We start from the raw sequence: 19,482 nt of genomic DNA on the forward strand, positions 1-19,482 counted from the left end.
CCAGGAAATAAAATTGGACCATATTTTTCCTGTTAAAGTGTTCTGCAAATCCAATCTGCAGAACAATCTCTGAACCATAAAACACAGGCACTTCCTGAAGGTTCTTATTGACTGAACCATTGTACTGGTTAGTGCTAGTACCATTAAACTATGGCTTTTTTCCGGAACTCTACTCTTCTACAGATTTGTGGAGTTTATTAAAGAGTTATTCAATTTCAAGCAATAACTAAACATTCATCTTCATTCATCTGTATAATGATTATAACTTGGGCTCCTGATTTCATTGCATTTATATTTTTTAACATTTCCGTCTGTATTTATCCCTGTTTATTTTGTTCCCATCTCATCAGTATTTATTCATATTTTTTTAAGTTTTCTGAGTAAATGAAGTTGTAAAATCATATATTTCCACATTTATTTAACTGATAAACGTGCACTCATGCTTTGAGACCTGTAGTGTTTTAGCAAATTAAGCAGCCAGATCTGACAAAACAAAATACTATTAGGTAAATATTATCATTATACTACAAATATATATTGACATATGGTTGTATTTAAGAAAATGTCATCCTGTGTTTTTTAACTACCTATGCTCTCTATCTGCTCAGCTGTTGTTATGCGATTCATGAAAGACACCATGCACAGTCACTCACAAGAAGCCTAATTTTCTGTATTTTTCCGCTTTAAAAAAATATGTAGAAAAGAAACACATAGTTGTCTGTCTGTATTATCTGTAAAATTACATTTGCGTCATACCTTATATAACTCAACCTTCACTCTCACTACCTTAAACCTGGCCTTAGTGCCTTGACTAAACTAGCCAGAGGGTTGAGGAGGCTTTGGAGACCCCTTTTATTCCTAGACCCAGTACCCTACTTCCTGATCAGTAAGGAACACATTCACGCACGCCTTTGATATTCATAGGTGGTCCCTGCAACCTCAAGATTGCGGTAAAAAGTCTGACAACCTACACTTATGCTAAGCAGTCCATTCTAGCCATGCTCCCTTTCTATTCTCCCACTTTTATGACTGTATGTTTGAATATTGCTCTCCATCTTTTTAGATAAACTTATATCTTATAATACTTTGTCCTGAAGAAGGTGGGGTGATCCAACTCAATGCCACCGAAACACTGCATCAACAACTTGTGAGGATTTGTTTTCCTTTATATATTATGGTATTCATTAGTTCATTGATTGTGTAGATCAGAGGAATTCGTTTTTATCAAATATTAGATTACTGTATTGGGGAGCTATTTTATATTGATGGAGTGTTGCATAAAATATGAACAATGTTTTAAAAAAACTTTTATAATTGATACACTATTGTATTATATGAAGGCAATACTGGATACGGTATATTTGTAATTCTGAGTATACTTGTGGAATGATAAAGGATTGATTATATTGAATACATTTGACATTTTTACGTTAAGCAGTGTTCAGTGTCAAGAGAGTTAAGTGTATGGCAATGAATGTTGGATTTCTCTTTGATGATGTATATGAATTTACAGTAGCGACAGTAAGAGTATGAAACAAAAAAGAGATCCTTCTTTGATTTTATACACATTTACGCATGTCTTTGGTATTAATAGGTGGTCCCTACAACTGCACTAATGCGGGAAAAAGCCTGACAACCTACACCTATGCCAGGCAGTACCTACCTCCCTTAGTCCATTCTAACCATGTTCCCTTTCTTTTGTCCCAGTTGAGCCAGCTATCTGTGCATCCCTCAGTCTCTGCCACCTCTTGCCCCTCAACCTTTCTTGCTCCCAGCACCACCAACCATAACCCCATACCCCAAGTTTCCTCCCCACATTCCTTGCCAGGGTATACTCACATCCAGAGGAGACCATGCTGACAATGATGGAGGTGGAGGTGCTGGAGCTCTGTACCAGCACTGTCACAAGGATGCCCACCACCAGGCCGGCCACTGGATTGGACAGGATTGCGTTGTCTTTGAAGATGTCACCAGCCACCTTCCCTGCACGGGACACAGAGAGAGGGTGAAACCGATTGGACCCAAAACAAACACACTGAGGAGAATGGGACAAGAAAACAGGGATGGAGAAAAAACAGGCATCAGGGATAGAGAGAGCTCAAGAGAAACAGCGATACAGGGCAACCCTGCAATTCCAGACAGAGGAAGAGATGAGCGGAAAAAGAAAGAGGATTGACCTAATAGCGAAACTGAGCACACACCGCTTTGTGGTCTTTTAAATCGAATACATGTAAAGTCATAAAAAGTGTAGAGAAGAGAGAAACTTGGATAGTAACCTGCACCTAACGCTCTTTTGCAGTTTCTCTTCTTCCTCCACCAAATGAATTGACCAGATTCCTTTTTTCTCAAATTAATTCTGCTTCCTGCATCTTCTCTTGTTCCTCCAAAAATGATTTTCTTTTTTTCTTATGTTCAAGTACACTGATGTAACCGTTAATGTGCATGGTTAATTGTATCTCTGGTGGGCATTCTCAGGAGGAATTGTTCTATAGAAAGTGTTCTGACAAAACTTTGGGTAGAGAAGCACTATATAAATAACCGTATTTAAATAAACCGAAAAATGGAGATACAGCCGGGGAGAAACTAAATAGGAGAAAAATTAGCACAAAAGACAATTACAAGGATTTGATGTCAGAATCGAAAGAATAAGGTAGATAACGGATGGTGGATAGAGACTCCAATGAGAGCTATTTTCAAAAAATGGTGCTGTGTTTTAGCAGAGAAGTCTCCGGTAGCTCTCTCGGGGTACATTCTATTTTATGTACTCATTTCGTGAACCAAACTATTTAAGCGTCTCCCGAGCTGATGAGGTCATTATCAATTTCTATCCACCATAACAGATACTTTAAACACTTGCCAGCAATGTACAGACTTAAATCTCCCTTCTGGTATAATTAGCTGTGTTATTTCAATAGTAATGTGTGAGTATTCTCTTGACTGTTTTCTATAAGGATTTGTTGAGTTGGCTTCCCTTTTCTTCGATTTCTACTCCCCTCGTAGTGCGAGCCCTGTTACACGGGCCACTTGCCGAACAAGTAGTAGTTGAAAACAAAGAGGGGTGCACTTTATTTAAGGACTTGTGATCATTTTTTGCCTGCAAGTCAGAGTCACAATAGGTCCTGTCATGCTTTCTTGTGTTATTCACTAATACAGTCCAAGAAAGTAAGATATTATTCCATTTACCATTAATTCCTTTTGGCCCACATTCCCACCATTGAAATGCTCATGACTGTCACCCACACCAATTGAGCTACCATCTCTTTGACACCTGATGTCTAACTCCTTACTTTAAAGTATTCCAAGGCTCGACCTCATCAGGCCTACACCAGCTCTAAACTAACTTTAACCCTAATGGTGGCCCTCACCGTGAAGTCAACCTTCTTCCTAACCCTCATAAGTATTAAATATTTAACGATATTACTATTAATGAAATTAAACTAATAACTACCTTACACCGATATAACCCAAACTTTTACAAATTCTAATTATTATGTTCATAATTGTTAAAAGTAAATTCAAATGTGGATCTCTTACGCATGTTTAAAATGTAAGTATATTCACTCAGTTCATAAAAAAAAAATACTCTAACTCTAGACATATATTCATGTGACTTAAAATATATTAAAAAATAGGGAACCCTCATTTTAAACTACTGTATATATTAAATTCAAATGTGGCCTGCAATTAAATTAATGTAATAATTTGTATTTCATTAATTTTTTTGTATTTAAAACGAAAAGCAAGCCCTAACACCAACCCATGAAACTGATTTTTCTTCTGGTTTTACATACTTTGTGTTATTTAATTTGATTGTTTTAACGTTTAATCCACTTAATCTACTGTGAGTTGTAATAGGTAGGTAGAAAACAAGTTTATTTAGACAATTGTCCATAGTAAGTACTAGGCCGTGTGAGGACACTCACTTGTTACTCGTTAGAAGTATCAACAGCTGGCTGGTTTTAGCCGGAGGTCTGGCCAGGCGCTGTCCTAGGTTATTTGACTAGCACATTTGTATTTGTGTGAATTAATTAGAGGTATATTTTTCTTTTGCTGAGAGCTAATAGACACCCTCTGGCTCATCTGGAATGTGTTGAGTGAGTGTAATGATTTTTGTTTGACTTGTACTGTTGCATCTTGGTTACGGATATGTGGTGATGATGCGGTGAAAGCAATTGGAGCTCCCGGATACCTTTTGAGGCATTCTCAGATGAGGTGGGTATATGTGCTTTGTTCTGTCGAAGCAAACAGCTTGACTAACCTGTCCAGCATCATAAGATGTAACTGATATTGTTAAGTTGTTAACAGTAAAGAGTAAAAAAAAAAAAATAGCAGCAATTTACATTAAAAGACAGCTTTGATTGGTAGAAGATCCAAGAAACCCAACATGTTGACTATTAAATCAACGGGGTTCACCCACAGAATCAAAGGACCTGGGTATGAATTGTATAAAGAAAACTGGTCCTTGACTATAGTTTAAGTAAGCACTTGAGTGAGTTTCATTTGTTTTTCATTGATGCAGTTCAATTCGCATATATTGATTCAATCAAAAACAATGGGAGAGATATATTCAGTTATAAACAAAAACCAAAAGGTTTGACACAAAAGATTTAAGAAAACGCCAAAATTGCAATTGCAATCAAAGTATAACCACGCTATGTATATTCGTTATATCAAAAATTCAAATATTTATTTACAGTTATATAAAACAGTTGTCTAAACGGCGCAATAGACTATCAAGAGTATAGTCAGTGAGGAAGGGAAAGGGGTGCTCAAGTGAAAAGGAAATTTGAAGGAAAAGAGACAAAGTTGATAAACAATTGTATTATTTACACAGAACAAAGCGGGATAGCCTCCGCTGTCTTATATGCCTGTCCCCTATAGTTGTTAATTGGGGGATATGGGGGAATGGACACTGGGAGGGATACAGGCAGGTCAATGGGTGGGCGTCAACCCATTGACCTGCCTGTATCCCTCCCATAAGACTATACTCTTGATAGTCTATTGCGCCGTTTAGACAACTGTTTTATATAACTGTAAATAAATATTTGAATTTTTGATATAACGAATATACATAGTGTGGTTATACTTTGATTGCAATTGCAATTTTTGGGTTTTCTTAAATCTTTTGTGTCAAACCTTTTGGTTTTTGTTTATAACTGAATATATCTCTCCCATTGTTTTTGATTGAATCAATATATGCGAATTGAACTGCATAAATGAAAAACAAATGAAACTCACTCAAGTGCTTACTTAAACTATAGTCAAGGACCAGTTTTCTTTATACAACATGTTGACTAACCTGCTGGGGAGGAGTGGCCAAGGAATCTGCCCTCCGCGAGCGCAGCTGTTTGTAACTGTTTGCCTCCATCTTTGGTGCTGTTACTATGTGCATCCAGGAAAGCTGTCATTTGAATGCCCAGAACTACAAGGAGGATAGCCAGGGTCAACATCGGGTGTAGATTCAGCCTTCTTCAAGGGTCGGCCAAGCATACCTGTGCACTTTACATGTTCTCCACCTGGCTGCATTACACAACCTGGTGGAGAACATGCCCAGCCTCCCATTCCCCGTCTGAGCGCCGGGCCGTGGCACTCAGACCAATCACAACACTGCATTGCAGCGTTGTGATTGGCTTAGGCACGGCTTTAAGTGGGATGAAAAAACTGGGTGTCTCTCAAGGGGCATGGCCAATGTAATTAAGGGCGTGAATTAAAAATACGTAAGGTAAAAATCTGTGTTTAGCATAGTGTGGTGCCCGACTTGTATTTTGCTGTTTCTGTCATTGCATCCAGATATATGATGGAACAAGTAACATCATACCTACAACAAGTCAGGACTATTGGCTTTGTTAGTGGCGGTTAGTTGCATAAGATAAATAATCAGCAACTATCTCTTGTATATAGTATTGAAAAAACTTCCACTTAAAGCACTGGTGACAGCACAACAAAGCTGCTGCTCCTGAGTTTCAAAAAGAGAAGGAAAATCCAGAGAGAAAATGACTTTCTTTAAAGGATTTCCCTTCCCCTACAATGCTCACTTGGCATGACGTCATGCCCTAACTTTTCCACTAGTCAGAAGTGAGCAGTGTGAGCACCACACATCAATGTACCTGCTCTACTGCAGTCCGGAAAAAAATGGACCGCCTGTGCCTGGGCACAAAACAGAGCCCAATAGGGTCCCATTTTTGTGAGGCCCCTTTTAAAAAACTGCCATTGCTCAGCACCGGTGAGAAACCGCGCACTTAAAGCCCTGGGCTTGGGGGAGGTAGCCTGTGTGCTTCCGGTGGAGAGACGACGTCACGACGTGGGACAACTCGAGACATGGCGAGAAGGTGTTTTTTAATTATTTTGTAACTCCTCCTCCGCGACCCTTCCCTCGCCCCTCCACTCTCGCTCCCTGCCAGCCGCTACTGCCCAAAGCTGCGCTAAACCCATCATGGAACTGCGCCCCGCCCCACAAACAGCTCACCATATCCACCGCCTGGACAGCCAAGATCAGGCCCCCTCTGAAATTCCAGTTACTAATTCGGATGAAAACACTATCCCCTCAAAAAGACTGTTGACCAGGGCGGATCCAGTGGTTAATATGTGAAAAAAGTGCTAGGGCTCAAAGTGCAGCCGGCTCTGCTGAATGCCAGGGCTTGCAGATTCTTTAAATCCCCGATTTCTTCTCCTGTCACATTTTTCTCATCTATCCTCTTTCTCCTTCTTTATGCTTTTTCAGTCTCCTTTTCTCTTGCTCTAGTTCAAAGTGTACTGATGGAAAATAAGATCCGAGCATCAAAAATGAATGGCGATGCTCGCCACCTGCAACCACCGGCAGTCATTGTCCGGCAATAAAACAGGCAGCATAAGCACCACAAAATGAAGTCCTGTGGGCCTATTATGTATAGGGCACACTTTCAACGTTTGAGCGCGGCACACATTAAAACAGATGCACCGGGAGCAAACAGGGAAAGTGTACCGTAGTATATTGAATGCGCTGCCCCTAGGGCAGCCGCGAAGTCATGCTGCCCTGGGAGCAGCGCATTCAAGTGAAGCATCCACTCCATGTTTTATGTGCACCAGCGCTATAGGTATTACAGAAGGGGACTGTTGTAATCAAAACAACATGAAAGGCAGGAGTTGTATTAAAAGGATTTATTTGAGAATAAAAACAGGATAAGAAAAACCCACAAGAAGAGGCTAGAAAGAGCGATGCTGTTGTGTCCAGATAACGGAACAGAATGACACGACAGCAAATATAATACATAGAACACAGAACACTGTACATGTCAAGAGAGAACAGGAAAGTAATTAAAGGTACAGATACGACATCTCCTTTTCATAAACAAAAGAAGAAAAGCAAATAAAAGTATGAACATTAATATAAATAATAATCTTTAAACCTAGAAGGAATAACAATATTTCCTTTTCCACAATTCTGATTAGAATCATAATTAGTTTTTGAAGTTTCTTCTAATAAACCTTCCGCACAACCATCAGAATCAATCAAATTTTCATCTAAAAGAGAATCTCTGTTCTCACCCTTTTCCTTACTATTACAAGATTGATAACTTGTCTCACCAACATGTGAATCATGTAGTGATTGTTCTACAACATCTGTATCTTGTAATGGTTGTTCTACAACATCTGAATCTTGTAATGGAAATTGTTCTACAACATCCGAATCTTGTAATGGTTGTGCAACATTCATGAAGTCTTTATAACACAAAAAAGAGGAATTGTCCAAAAAACCTTTACCATCAACTTTTTTTAAAATAATGTCTTTTTGAAAAGGTTCAATCTTAATAATAGCACTTTTGTTCCACCATCCTTTGTTTTTAATCATAACAGATGAATTAGAAGCTCTAACGACCTGTTGAGGCAAAGAATACTTAGATTCACCTTTAACAACTTTTTTGGGTTTTCTGATAATCACCCAATCACCGGGTGCAAACTCTCAGTTATTTAGAGGAGAAATTCTATTACCCAACTTGTATTTTTTTTCAAAGTTATCTCTTACACATTCATCAATAGAACTCGCAGTAGTGTGCCCATCTATTTTTTTTTTAAAGTAGACGAGCTTTTATCAAAAACTGGTTTGATTATATCATTTGCATCTCTTCCCTTCAACAAGAAAAAAGGTGTAAAACCAGTAATTAAATGTGGAGTGTTCAAATAACTCCAAACCTCTTGTTTTATATGTTTCCTTACATCCATGCCTGATGATAAAGCTGTTTGTACACCTTCCTTGAAAAATGTATTTGCTCTCTCGACCAATCCATTTGCAGCTGGAAAATACAAAGGACTTTTAACATGCTTTATATCATGCTTACTTAAAAAATCAACCTTTCTTTTTGATACAAAATGTGTACCATTATCGGACACTAAGTTCTTTGGAAATCCTTCAACATTAAAAATCCTCTCTAAAAAATCAATTACAACTTCTGTACTTGGAAATTTCACGAAATCATATGAAACCCATTTCGAATAATAGTCAGTCAAGACTATTAAATATTTCATATCTTCACCCAAGATATTATATGGTCCTGAAAAATCTATTGCTAATTTTTCCCATGCCTGATCTGAGCAATAAATTAGTAGAAGTAACAGTTGTTTTACTCTTCCAATGCTTGTCAGACAGAAAGCATTCAGGACATTGGTTAACAAATTGTTCAACAAAAGAATCCATGCTTGGCCACCAATAAAATGTTCTTAAAATTTTCTTAGTACCAGACATACCAGGATGTCCAGAATGCGCTCTTTCTACAAGACCTTCTATCAAAAATTTGGGTGTTACAAAAAAGTTCACATCTAGTTATTAATCCATTCTCCAGACTTAACTCAGAAGACACTTGTTGAAAAGGTACCAAATCCTTACTAAGATTTCTTATTGGAGGCCATCCTTTTCTGATGTATTCTTTGACTTTTAACAGAATTACATCCTTCTTGTAGACCATCCAACCAATCATTTTCTGTAAAACAACCCAAGGAATTATCACAAGCATCTAAAGTGGAAGCAACAACACATTCATCATCATAGATGTCTGAATCACCATTTTGATTGACAAGAGGAATCCTAGACAAACAGTCCGCCCTAAAATTTGCTCCTTCAGAGATGTGTTTCACTTCGAAATTATATTCCTGTAATTTCGAAATTATTCTTACTAATCTCGAAGTTGCTTGGCCAGTTCCATTTCCATTCATCAAGAATATAAGTGATTTATGATCTGTAAATAGATCAAAACGAGTACCCCATAAGTAACTCCTGAACTTTTCCACTGCCCATGAGCAGGCTAAAGCTTCACGCTCTATAGTGCTGTAATTTGATTCAGCTGTAGAGAAAGTTCTTGAAATAAAGGCAATAGTATTCTCTTTACCTTTCACAAATTGTGTCAATACACCACTGAGAACTACACAACTCGCATCTACAGTGACAATACACTTGACCCCACAAGAAAATGGTTTTAAAGCTGGAGCATTCTTGATCATTTCTTTTACTTTTTTAAATGCTTCTTCATGAATCAAAGACCATTCATACTTCTCATTCTTTCTGGTTAAACATCTGAGAGGTTCAACCACAAATGCATATCCATGCACGAAGCGTGCATAGTACTCACTAAGTCCTAAAAAAGATCTTAGTGAGTCCTTATCAACAGGAGCTGGTGCAAGCATAATTGAATCAATAAGGTTCTGTTTAGGTTTAATGCCTTCCTTAGTAATTGAGTGCCCTAAATATTCCAATTCTTGAACTAAAAAATTGCACTTTTCCTTAGATACAGTCATACCTCTCTTGCTCAAGATGCTTAACACTTTTTCCAAAATTTTATTATGCTCATCTACTCCATTGCCAAAAATGAGAATGTCATCTTGAAATGCCTGCACCCCTTTGATGTCTCCAAATAACAAGTCCATTAGCTTCTGAAATACACTAGCTGCAGAAGCTAATCCAAAAGGGAGTCTCGTATATTTGAAGGCACCAAAGGGAGTAACAAACGTGGTAAGATCCTGTGACCTTTCTGACAAAACAACCTGATGGTAGGCTGACTTTAAGTCAGTTAGCGAGAAATGTGTAGAATCGCCTATTGCCATCAGCATCTCCTGGATCAAAGGCAAAGGATGGCAATCCACCAAGATGTTTTTATTCAGAGAGCGCAAATCAGCACACATGCACAACTTACCATTTTTCCGTTTAGCTAAAACTACGGCTGAAACCCACTCAGATGAATTCGTAGGTTTAATTAATCCATCCTTACACAGGCTATCCAAATGTTCTTTCAACTCTTCTCTGACACTTAAAGGTACATTTCTTACCTTATGTATCACAGGTAAGGCATTTTTTTTAAATGTAATATCATGCTCAACACCTTTCACACAACCAATTCTGTCCTCGAATATTTCTTTATATTTTTTAAGAATAGAATCCAAATCATTTGAATTCTTAGATTCTTTGCAAAGATCTATTGAAGCAATTGGAATGTCACCAAGAATTATGGGTGTATCACTACCAGGTTTTAACATGATGCCCATTTTTCCTAAATCACGCCAACCAATTATATCTCTCCCTTTCTTTACAACATAAACTTTAGTTGTTATTTCTCTTCCTAGTAGCTCTACCAAACCAGTAAAGTATCCTAACATGTTAATGTAATGTCCACCAATAGCTTTAGGATTAACATCAGCAACCAAAAGTTTGCTAGGAAAAGAATAATTAGCATAAGTTATTTCATCTAAAATGGTTATTGGCGATCCTGAATCTGCCATTACTTCCAATTTTACACCTTCAATAACTGCTTCACCTAGAGGTGCTTTGAAAGTAATCTCAGAATCAATCAAATTTACATTAATGACAAGATTACTAATATCATCTTCCATATCATCTAATGCATTTACACTGGTTTGCGAAACATTCCTATTCTTTAAAATAGTTTTGCATGCACTTTCAAGATGTCCAATTTTTTTACACTTTGAACATTTTTTTCCCTGTGCAGGACAATTTGGATTATTTCCGATGTGAGTCTTTGACCCACAACGATAACATATCAGATTCTTCTTTACAGAAATGGTTCCTTTTTCTCTTCTATAGTCTTGTACTCTTGTTTTATTGGTTACTGAACATACTGCTTCAGAATTATTCGTTCCTGATATAACCTTAGTTGACACTAAAGACCTTTCAATTCCGATAGCAATGTCAATGACCTCACTTAAAGTTGGATTCCTGCATGCTAGAAGACGTTCTTGTACTTTTTTTGAAAAGCAATGAAACACCAATTGGTCTCTTAAATAAATATCAAGCATGTCACCAAAGTCACACTTTGAAGCTAAGATGCGTAAATTCGAAACATAGTCTTCAATACATTCCTCTGCCAACTGTTTTCTTTTATTAAAACTATGCCTCTCTACCATAATGTTAGGCTGTTCATGAAATCTTTTTTCCAACCTTTTAACTGCTTCTGTGTAATCATCCCATGGAATGAACTGTCCAGGTGGTGGTTCACTTTCAGGTATGTTGTCAAAAATTTCCCTTCCTGCATCACCTAAAAGTCCATATAAAACAGCCTTTTTCCTTTCCTTAGAATAACCTTTTCCATCTATTGCAATAAGATAGCTTTCAAAAGATTTATGCCATTGTTCCCACCTAACTGGCGGTTTACCTGCACTCTGTAGAAAAGGATTTATTTGATAAGGTTGAATTTGATAAGCCATTGTCAATGTATTCCCTTTATATATATATAAGCTTTTATATATTGGCTTATTTGAAAAAGCTTTCTTTGATTAATAAATGTTTTCTCTCATATAACAAAAGCTTTAAAGGTATTCACCTTTCATTCCGATTTTTAAATAAATAGGAATACCAGCAACGATCTTTTATATTCTTAAAATATCTGCTCGATCTTTTTTTTAAATGCAGTTTCTTTCGATGTTTTCCTCTTCTTCAAAATGGCCGCTGCGTGGGGTCACGTCTATTGACCTTGCGTGATGACGAGTGCTCAGCACGTAGACACGCTCTGTTAGGCTTGCGCATTCATCTCTGCGCAATCACTTATACGCGCTGAAATCAGTCACGCGCTTCCTTCTCAAGCTGCAGTCACGCGATCCCCTGGAACATGCCTCAATTTCAAATCGCGCAGTCAACCTCCTTCTGACATCCGATGCATACGAATTAGGTAAAGTAATCTTACCAAAAGTATGTTGTCGATGTCTGTAGAAGTTGTTCTTTTTTTTTTTTTAAATCGTCGAAAAGAAAAGCCTTACTTACTTCTTGGTGGGTTATATTTAAACTCAACTGCCAAAAATAGTTCATCAAATATTTTTCGGATCCCAATCCATCGTCGCCATATTTATGTTGCAATCAAAACAACATGAAAGGCAGGAGTTGTATTAAAAGGATTTATTTGAGAATTAAAACAGGATAAGAAATACCCACAAGAAGAGGCTAGAAAGAGCGATGCTGTCGTGTCCAGATAACGGAACAGAATGACACGACAGCAAACATAATACATAGAACACAGAACACTGTACGTGTCATGAGAGAACAGTAAAGTAATTAAAGGTACAGATACAACAGGGACATACAAGTGTCTGTGGCCCCTTCTGTAATACAAAGTGCCCAGGGGGCACGCAAAGCAGGCACAAATGCCTGTTGCGCCCCCCGGGGTACTTTGTGTAATACAGCCCGGATGAGGTATTATAGAATAATGTGCACTCTCCTTGTTGGCGCCGAGCGCACCTTTCAAAAGCTCACATGGAGAGTGCACTATATTATATTGAATGTGCTGCCCCCAGGGCATCCGCGAAGTCATGATGACCTGGGGCAGCGCATTGAAGTTAAATACGGAGCAGCCTTGAGGCAGCTGCTCCGAGTTTCACTGTGCCAGTGGCAACCCACCTACACGTTTAACGGGGATTAGAGAGCCCCTTGCAGGCAGGTGCAGTGAGTGACTGCACCCGCCTGAAAGGGGATGACTGGTGGGGGGTCCCTTTGCCCCCTCTAGAGGGCTGCCATCAGGGGACGTACTGACAGTGGGTGGTGCACTGTCAGTGTGCCTCCTGACAGCTTCTTTGCCTCTGTGCCCGCGTCTATAATATGGCATAGGCGCAGAGGCAAAGAGATTCCCTCATTTGCATGGGGCCACGCATATGAGGGAAAACCCTTTAGTGATATCGCTGGCTCTATAAGTACGCCAGCGCTATCTGTAATACAGAAAGGGCAGCACAATCTGCAGCCCTTTCTGTAACACCAAAGTGCCCCAGGAGTCAGCCGCGGCCCATGGAGGGAGTTCCATGGGGCAGAAAGGTGGGGGAAGGCAGGGTGGGGGGGTACTAAACACCGGAATATGGATAATTGGAGGTAAGTAAACAATTAAATAACCAAAACAAAATTTGTAGCGCACACTGCATCACATTTTGTGATGCAGGGCGTGCTACGAAATTCGTTTTATTTATTTATTTCTTTACTTACCTCCAATTATCCATATTCCGGTGTGTAGTACCTCCCACCCTGCCCCTCCCCTGCCCCGCATTTCCACCCCACGGAACTCCCTACACGGGCCGTGGCTGCCAGGAGCACTCAAAGCGGGCGCGCGAGCCTTTTGCACCCCCGGGGTACTTTGTATAATAAGGCTCCTAGTCTTTTCCAACACTGCCAGAAGAGCTGAAAGAGAGTAAAAGCTGTAGTTGGCTTACCTTCAAAATCAGCTTTCATGCCCGCAGTTCCCCAGAGTGGCCCAATGCAGTACTTGGCCAGTGTAATGATCAAAGTAATGAAATGTGTAAGAAGTAGCAGTCGAAGTAATGATGTAGGGCGAAGTATTGTGATTAAAGTAATGGTAAACAGAAGTGATTGATTTTAAGAACTGAGCAGTTATCAGTTCTCATGGGTGAAAGGCTATAGCCTTAGAGCCTGACGTAGCGGGCTCTACCGCCATTAAAGGTCCGCTCCAGCGTTAAAGGCCCCATCTGAAGGTGAGGGCCTTTAATGGCTGGTATAGCCCACTAAGGAGGGTTCTAAGGCTATTCAAATAATTTGTAAAGCAAAGGCCTCACATAGCCCGAGGTGCTTGAAATTCCCTCTGGATCCATGAGGACTTTTATTCACAGCAACATTGATCCAGCTTCTGCCAGCCATTAGAAGCCCGGACCACTCCATTGCTTTCAATGGAGCTCTCAGCATTCCAATGTTCTAATTTTCATTCGTAGCTATTATCTACTGATTGTGCTACTTTTGTAATCCAAAATTAAAAGTACATTCCTCATCGGAGAGAGCCAACATAGGTTCCGCCTCTCCAGAGCGCTCTTTTAAGGCTGTATAAAAAATCCCATCTCAGCACCAAATGTCATCCTCTCTTTATCTAGCAACATGATATTTTATACAATAAATATTTCCTGAAATCATGCCTTTTTTCTTTTTAGCTGTCAGCTGTGATGCCATTTGCAACAAAATGACTGTTACTGGCTCTAAATTTAGCTTGTTAGATAATCCCGTGAAAATTTCAATTTACTCAGTCAACAATTACTGCTGATTTCATACTAGCAGTGCTTGCAAGATATAGTCAAGAAAAGTGGAACATGGCAAAAAAACTATAATTTGAAAAAAATACATTGGTAGTATAAGTTGTATGTATAATGTATCCCTATGGGGGAGGTAATTCCAATGACGGGATCTCATCCGGATGTAGCATTTTCTCCAGAACTTTGAGGGGTTTCCATTACCCACCCTTGATGCCCTGCATACATTGCAACATTTTTCGTTTGTGATTTCTTTGTAAGCTACTAGGTGCCAATGTTGGTATTTTCCATGAAAAGCCTGCATATGGTTTATTTGGGTAATAAAAAAAAAATCTTAATACATCGATTTAGATGTCTTCCGGCATACGATTACTGCACACTTTAGTTTCCTCTTTATTTGGAGAAAGCTATCAATCCCAGTAAAGCAGAATTCTAGCACGTCTGAGTGAACATTTGATGGTGTACCTCTACAGAATATATTTGATACTTGCTTGGGTGTTTTGCTGTCCTTTTCTTGTCTGTCTGTGCAGCCTACATGTATTTATTTTCACTGGCATTAAAATATAGATGTATATATATATATATATATATATATATATATATATATATATATATATATATATATATATATATATATATATATATACATATAAGGGCAACCTTGTGGACAGAATTTTGAGCGGCTGGCTCGGTCGCGGAGCTGCCCCGCCGCTGTCGGGCGGATCCCGAGAGCCAAGATTTATGGACTCTTGCTGATACAGAGGGGGCCTCAGCCACAGGTATATATTGGCGCTGTGGACAGTGGTGCAAACATCGCTCCTCACCTAACCAGGACAGTTACATTTGAATGATGAAAGGCAGCAGCATACTTGTTTTGACGAAACTGGGAGTCACGGCATTATTTTTGGACTACTGCTACCAGAATGCCTGCAAGACGCCCACATGGGCGTGACTCGCTATTCCAATAAATCAATTGGTTTCAATGAGCCTGCTTCTTCCGTCATTGTTAGCCAGTGAACAAGAGCGGCTAATTCGCTCGAAACGCGTATGGCATGAATGAAGAGCTGTGGGGCATACTGTGAACGGAGCTACGTGGGCGATTTGTGCTGTAACCCCTCTGTGTGTGGCGGCTCCTTAAGGGCAACCTTGTGGACAGAATTTTGAGCGGCTGGCTCGGTCGCGGAGCTGCCCCGCCGCTGTCGGGCGGATCCCGAGAGCCAAGATTTATGGACTCTTGCTGATACAGAGGGGGCCTCAGCCACAGGTATATATTGGCGCTGTGGACAGTGGTGCAAACATCGCTCCTCATCTAACCAGGACAGTTACATTTGAATGATGAAAGGCAGCAGCATACTTGTTTTGACGAAACTGGGAGTCACGGCATTATTTTTGGACTACTGCTACCAGAATGCCTGCAAGACGCCCACATGGGCGTGACTCGCTATTCCAATAAATCAATTGGTTTCAATGAGCCTGCTTCTTCCGTCATTGTTAGCCAGTGAACAAGAGCGGCTAATTCTTTAACCAAATTATGTGTTAATATAATAACTTATTCCACTACAACCAAAATCTTGTTTTGGTAGTTTCTTTTTATTTATTTACATTTTTCAAACACTTTAACAACAAACCACAGACAACAGTGACCCTTGACAATAAGAAAGTAGAGATCAAATGGTCTACTAAAAGAGCACACAAACATACCCCTCTCATGTTGCCAAACAGCAGAAGACCCCAAAGAATCTTCCAGAGGAGCTCCACCATCACACAGGTGATTCTCCTCATAAAAGGCCATCAGATCCCCTCCCCAGACTGCCACCATCTCGACCATATTTTCAAATATTTAGTGGGGAAGCCACAAGCCTTGTAGACACTCTCCTGGGCTTGTGAGCATCGGTCCATCACCATAGACCACTCCTTGAGGGAGGGGGTGGGGGTTGGCGCTTCTCCGTTTTCTTGAATGTCGCATTTAACCATCAACAAAACTAAGCCGCACAAGAGTATTGCAGCTTCAATCACCATTCCACCTATCTATTATCTTCAACAACACAACTTTGTGGTCTGCAGGGAGAGCATTGCCCACCATGCACTCATGTGCTGTGGCTCAATAGTGAAATGTAAGAGGACAATCTGTGCAGAAACGTGCCCTATGTACTCCCACATCAAGCAAGGGAGGGCACCCCACCCATCTACCACAACCTAGTGGCGTGAAAATATTCCCAGTGCAGGTTCTTACATTGAATTAATCAAAGCTGTGCCGAAATGGCCAGGACACGCTGCGTCATCTTGGCCTCAACCCAATCCTCCTCCTCACGAGTTCTCAGGTCTCTCTCCCATTTTTCCTGCAGGGTCTAAAAGGGATCTGGGGAGTTAATAACAAGGGGTGTATACACAAGAGTTACCCTTATTTTCAGTTTGTGTCATCATTAGCTGTGCCTCCAATGAGTGGAACTCAGGCACATCAATCAGGGCATCTCTATGACTATCCAGGGCATGCTTGAGTAAGATTTAATTTTAATGCAGTCTAGAAATACCCATGGGAAGACGCGAACACAAGTCAACAAGTTTAGCTGAAAGATAAAATTGGCTTTTAATTTTAGATTACAACAATAGAAAATGTAGAAAATGAACGGATAATATTGTCTAACACATGTTACATAGCCACTGGGGATTATGTTAATAATAAATAATTGCATGAGAGAATCTATAGGGACTACGAGAACAAAGATCAACTCTTGAATACAAGTGCTTAAACATTAAAAATAATGAAATGTATATTTCCCTTTGTTATCTGAACTGTAGTTAAGGTTTTTAGCTAAACTGGCTTGACTATGTTTCATGTCTACCAATGGTCTTTGTTCCAAGCTATGTATCAGGGTGGCAGGATTCACTTGAACCAATGATACCAAGTGGACCAATATCAGAGCCAGAAGATGTCCCAAGCTCCCTCTCTGAGACCCCTCTCTGTGTCTTCTAGGTTTGCAGAGCCCCAGAGCTCACAGACAGAATGTCTTAATTTTGCAGACTGCAATTGCTACAATGACAAATTTATGATTATGAAAATTCTTCCCTACCCTGTAATTGGGTAAAATATAAATTTGAGACCACATGGTCATATAAACCGCCTCCCCTGTAACAACAACATCATCGGATTCCAAAGAGTTTGAATGCAAGCAGGCCAGCAGTTAAGGGCATGTCAGAAGCCTGTAGAAAATGTATGTGAATAATTGAGGAGGGTGAAAACAAATTTACGTTTTTTCACCTAGATCTAATACTTTATTTATTTATTTATTTATTTATTTATTCAAAGTTTTATATAGCGCGAACAAGATCTTTGCAGATATCAGAGCGCTTTACAGAAACAAGGGGTAGGGGCAACAGGAGGGTGAATAAACAAACTATTGGGTACAATATAGTAGCATAATAGGATAGCAATCATGTACAGATAAATTACCAATAAACGATCAGGTAACTAATAATACAAAAACGGTGCAAAGTCTTTGATCCAGCAACAATAGAGGTCAGGTGAACTTAGGCCATAAGGATGGCTTTTACCTTTCTTAAAAATTACAGAACAAGGGGTAGGGGCAACAAGAGGGTGGTTAAACAAACTATTGGGTACAATATAGTAGTTGGTAGTAAGTGAATAGCATAATAGGATAGCAGTCATGGACAAATATAATACCTATAGACAATCAGGTAACCAATAATACAAAAACAGTGCAAAAGTCTCTGATCCAGCAACAATAGAGTTCAGGTGAACTTGGCCATAAGGATGGCTTTTACCTCTTTCTTAAAAAACTGCAGTGGAGGAGATAAGCCTGGTTTCAGGAGGGAGTGCATTCCAGATCCTGGGTGCCATTCCTGAGAAGGAGCTTTTGTATGTTTTTTCCTTCCGGAATATACGAGGTTTCAGGAGTAGATTTTTTGTACTTTTATTGGATCTCGAGCCTCCTGATATAGTCAGCTTTTGAGTGAGGTAGTTGGGTGACTTGTGGTGTACGGCCGAGTGTCATAACGGCCATTTTCAGCTGTATTCTGGCTTCAAAAGGCAGCCAGTTCAGGGATTTTAAGTCAGGGGATATATGCGAATGTTTTCTTGAACCAGTGATGAGTCTCGCGGCAGCGTTCAAGGAGGCTCTTAGAGGGGCGGTTGTTGAAAGGGGGAGTCCGCTAAGGGCCACAATTCCGTAGTCTATGCGAGGGATGACTAGGGCTTGTACAGCAGTTTGGAAGTCCTTAGCTGGGAAGAAGAACTAGATACTTCAGCGAAATGGTATACTTTTTAGATGCTGAATTCCAATATTGCCTTTAGGGGTACTATATGTATGTACTAGGTACTGCACTCTATACCATATGACTTTTGACTACCAGAAAACCCTGGAAGAGTACAACCGTCATAGTTCGCCTACCACAACTTTCCAAACAGCGACTAACAAGTTTAAATGGTAAGAGCATGCTGCAGGTCAGGGTCCTTGGGGTCCGCGACTGCTCTCAATATTCAAGACCAGAATGGAAGAGCACAGACAAAGCGAAGGCCTCAGCGCTTGAGTATGGCTTACCTCCAGCCAGTTGGAAGGCTGAGCTGAGAATATCCAGTGAGCAGACGAACAGATAGAGAAACCCAAAAAGGAGTGGGATTTTCATGAGGGAGACGCACATGGACCGAAGCTTCGCACATGGTCCAATCTCTGAGGAAAATGAGAAAAGTGAGACATGAGCTAGATATGCCTTTGGAGCAACTTATGCGCTGATTCCACTGTTGAGGCAACCACATGTGGATACAGATTTGAACAATGAAGAAGTGTACTGTGCGGACAATTTGCGGTTAAATGTAGGCAAGGATATGTGTTGTGGTTCAGTTGAAGAGCTTCCTTGTTTGTTGTGAGTTTGCTATTAGGAAGGTCTCTGTTCTGTGAGCCATTGGGCGCAGACAGTGTTTTAAAGGTGAGCTGGAGGCAGTTCTGTTTTTTGTAGATTGGCTATAAGGATATATGA

At 39.8% G+C, this 19,482-nt stretch overlaps 1 protein-coding gene across 1 annotated transcript in view; it reads right to left on the bottom strand.

Moving 5' to 3' along the window:
- The window catches only part of SLC34A1 (solute carrier family 34 member 1), a 168,859-nt gene that overhangs the window by 132,195 nt on the left and 17,182 nt on the right, over positions 1 to 19,482 (bottom strand). The window contains exons 5-6 of the mRNA XM_086931802.1: positions 19,047 to 19,175; positions 1,840 to 1,983 (exon numbers count right to left, since the gene is read on the bottom strand). Coding sequence (XP_086787928.1) covers positions 1,840 to 1,983; positions 19,047 to 19,175 — 273 coding nt within the window. The remainder of the gene's footprint in view (positions 1 to 1,839; positions 1,984 to 19,046; positions 19,176 to 19,482) is intronic.

The sequence above is a fragment of the Lissotriton vulgaris genome, chromosome 7 (genome assembly GCF_964263255.1).
Source record: "Lissotriton vulgaris chromosome 7, aLisVul1.2, whole genome shotgun sequence".
In the NCBI taxonomy this organism is placed as follows: Eukaryota; Metazoa; Chordata; class Amphibia; order Caudata; family Salamandridae; genus Lissotriton; species Lissotriton vulgaris.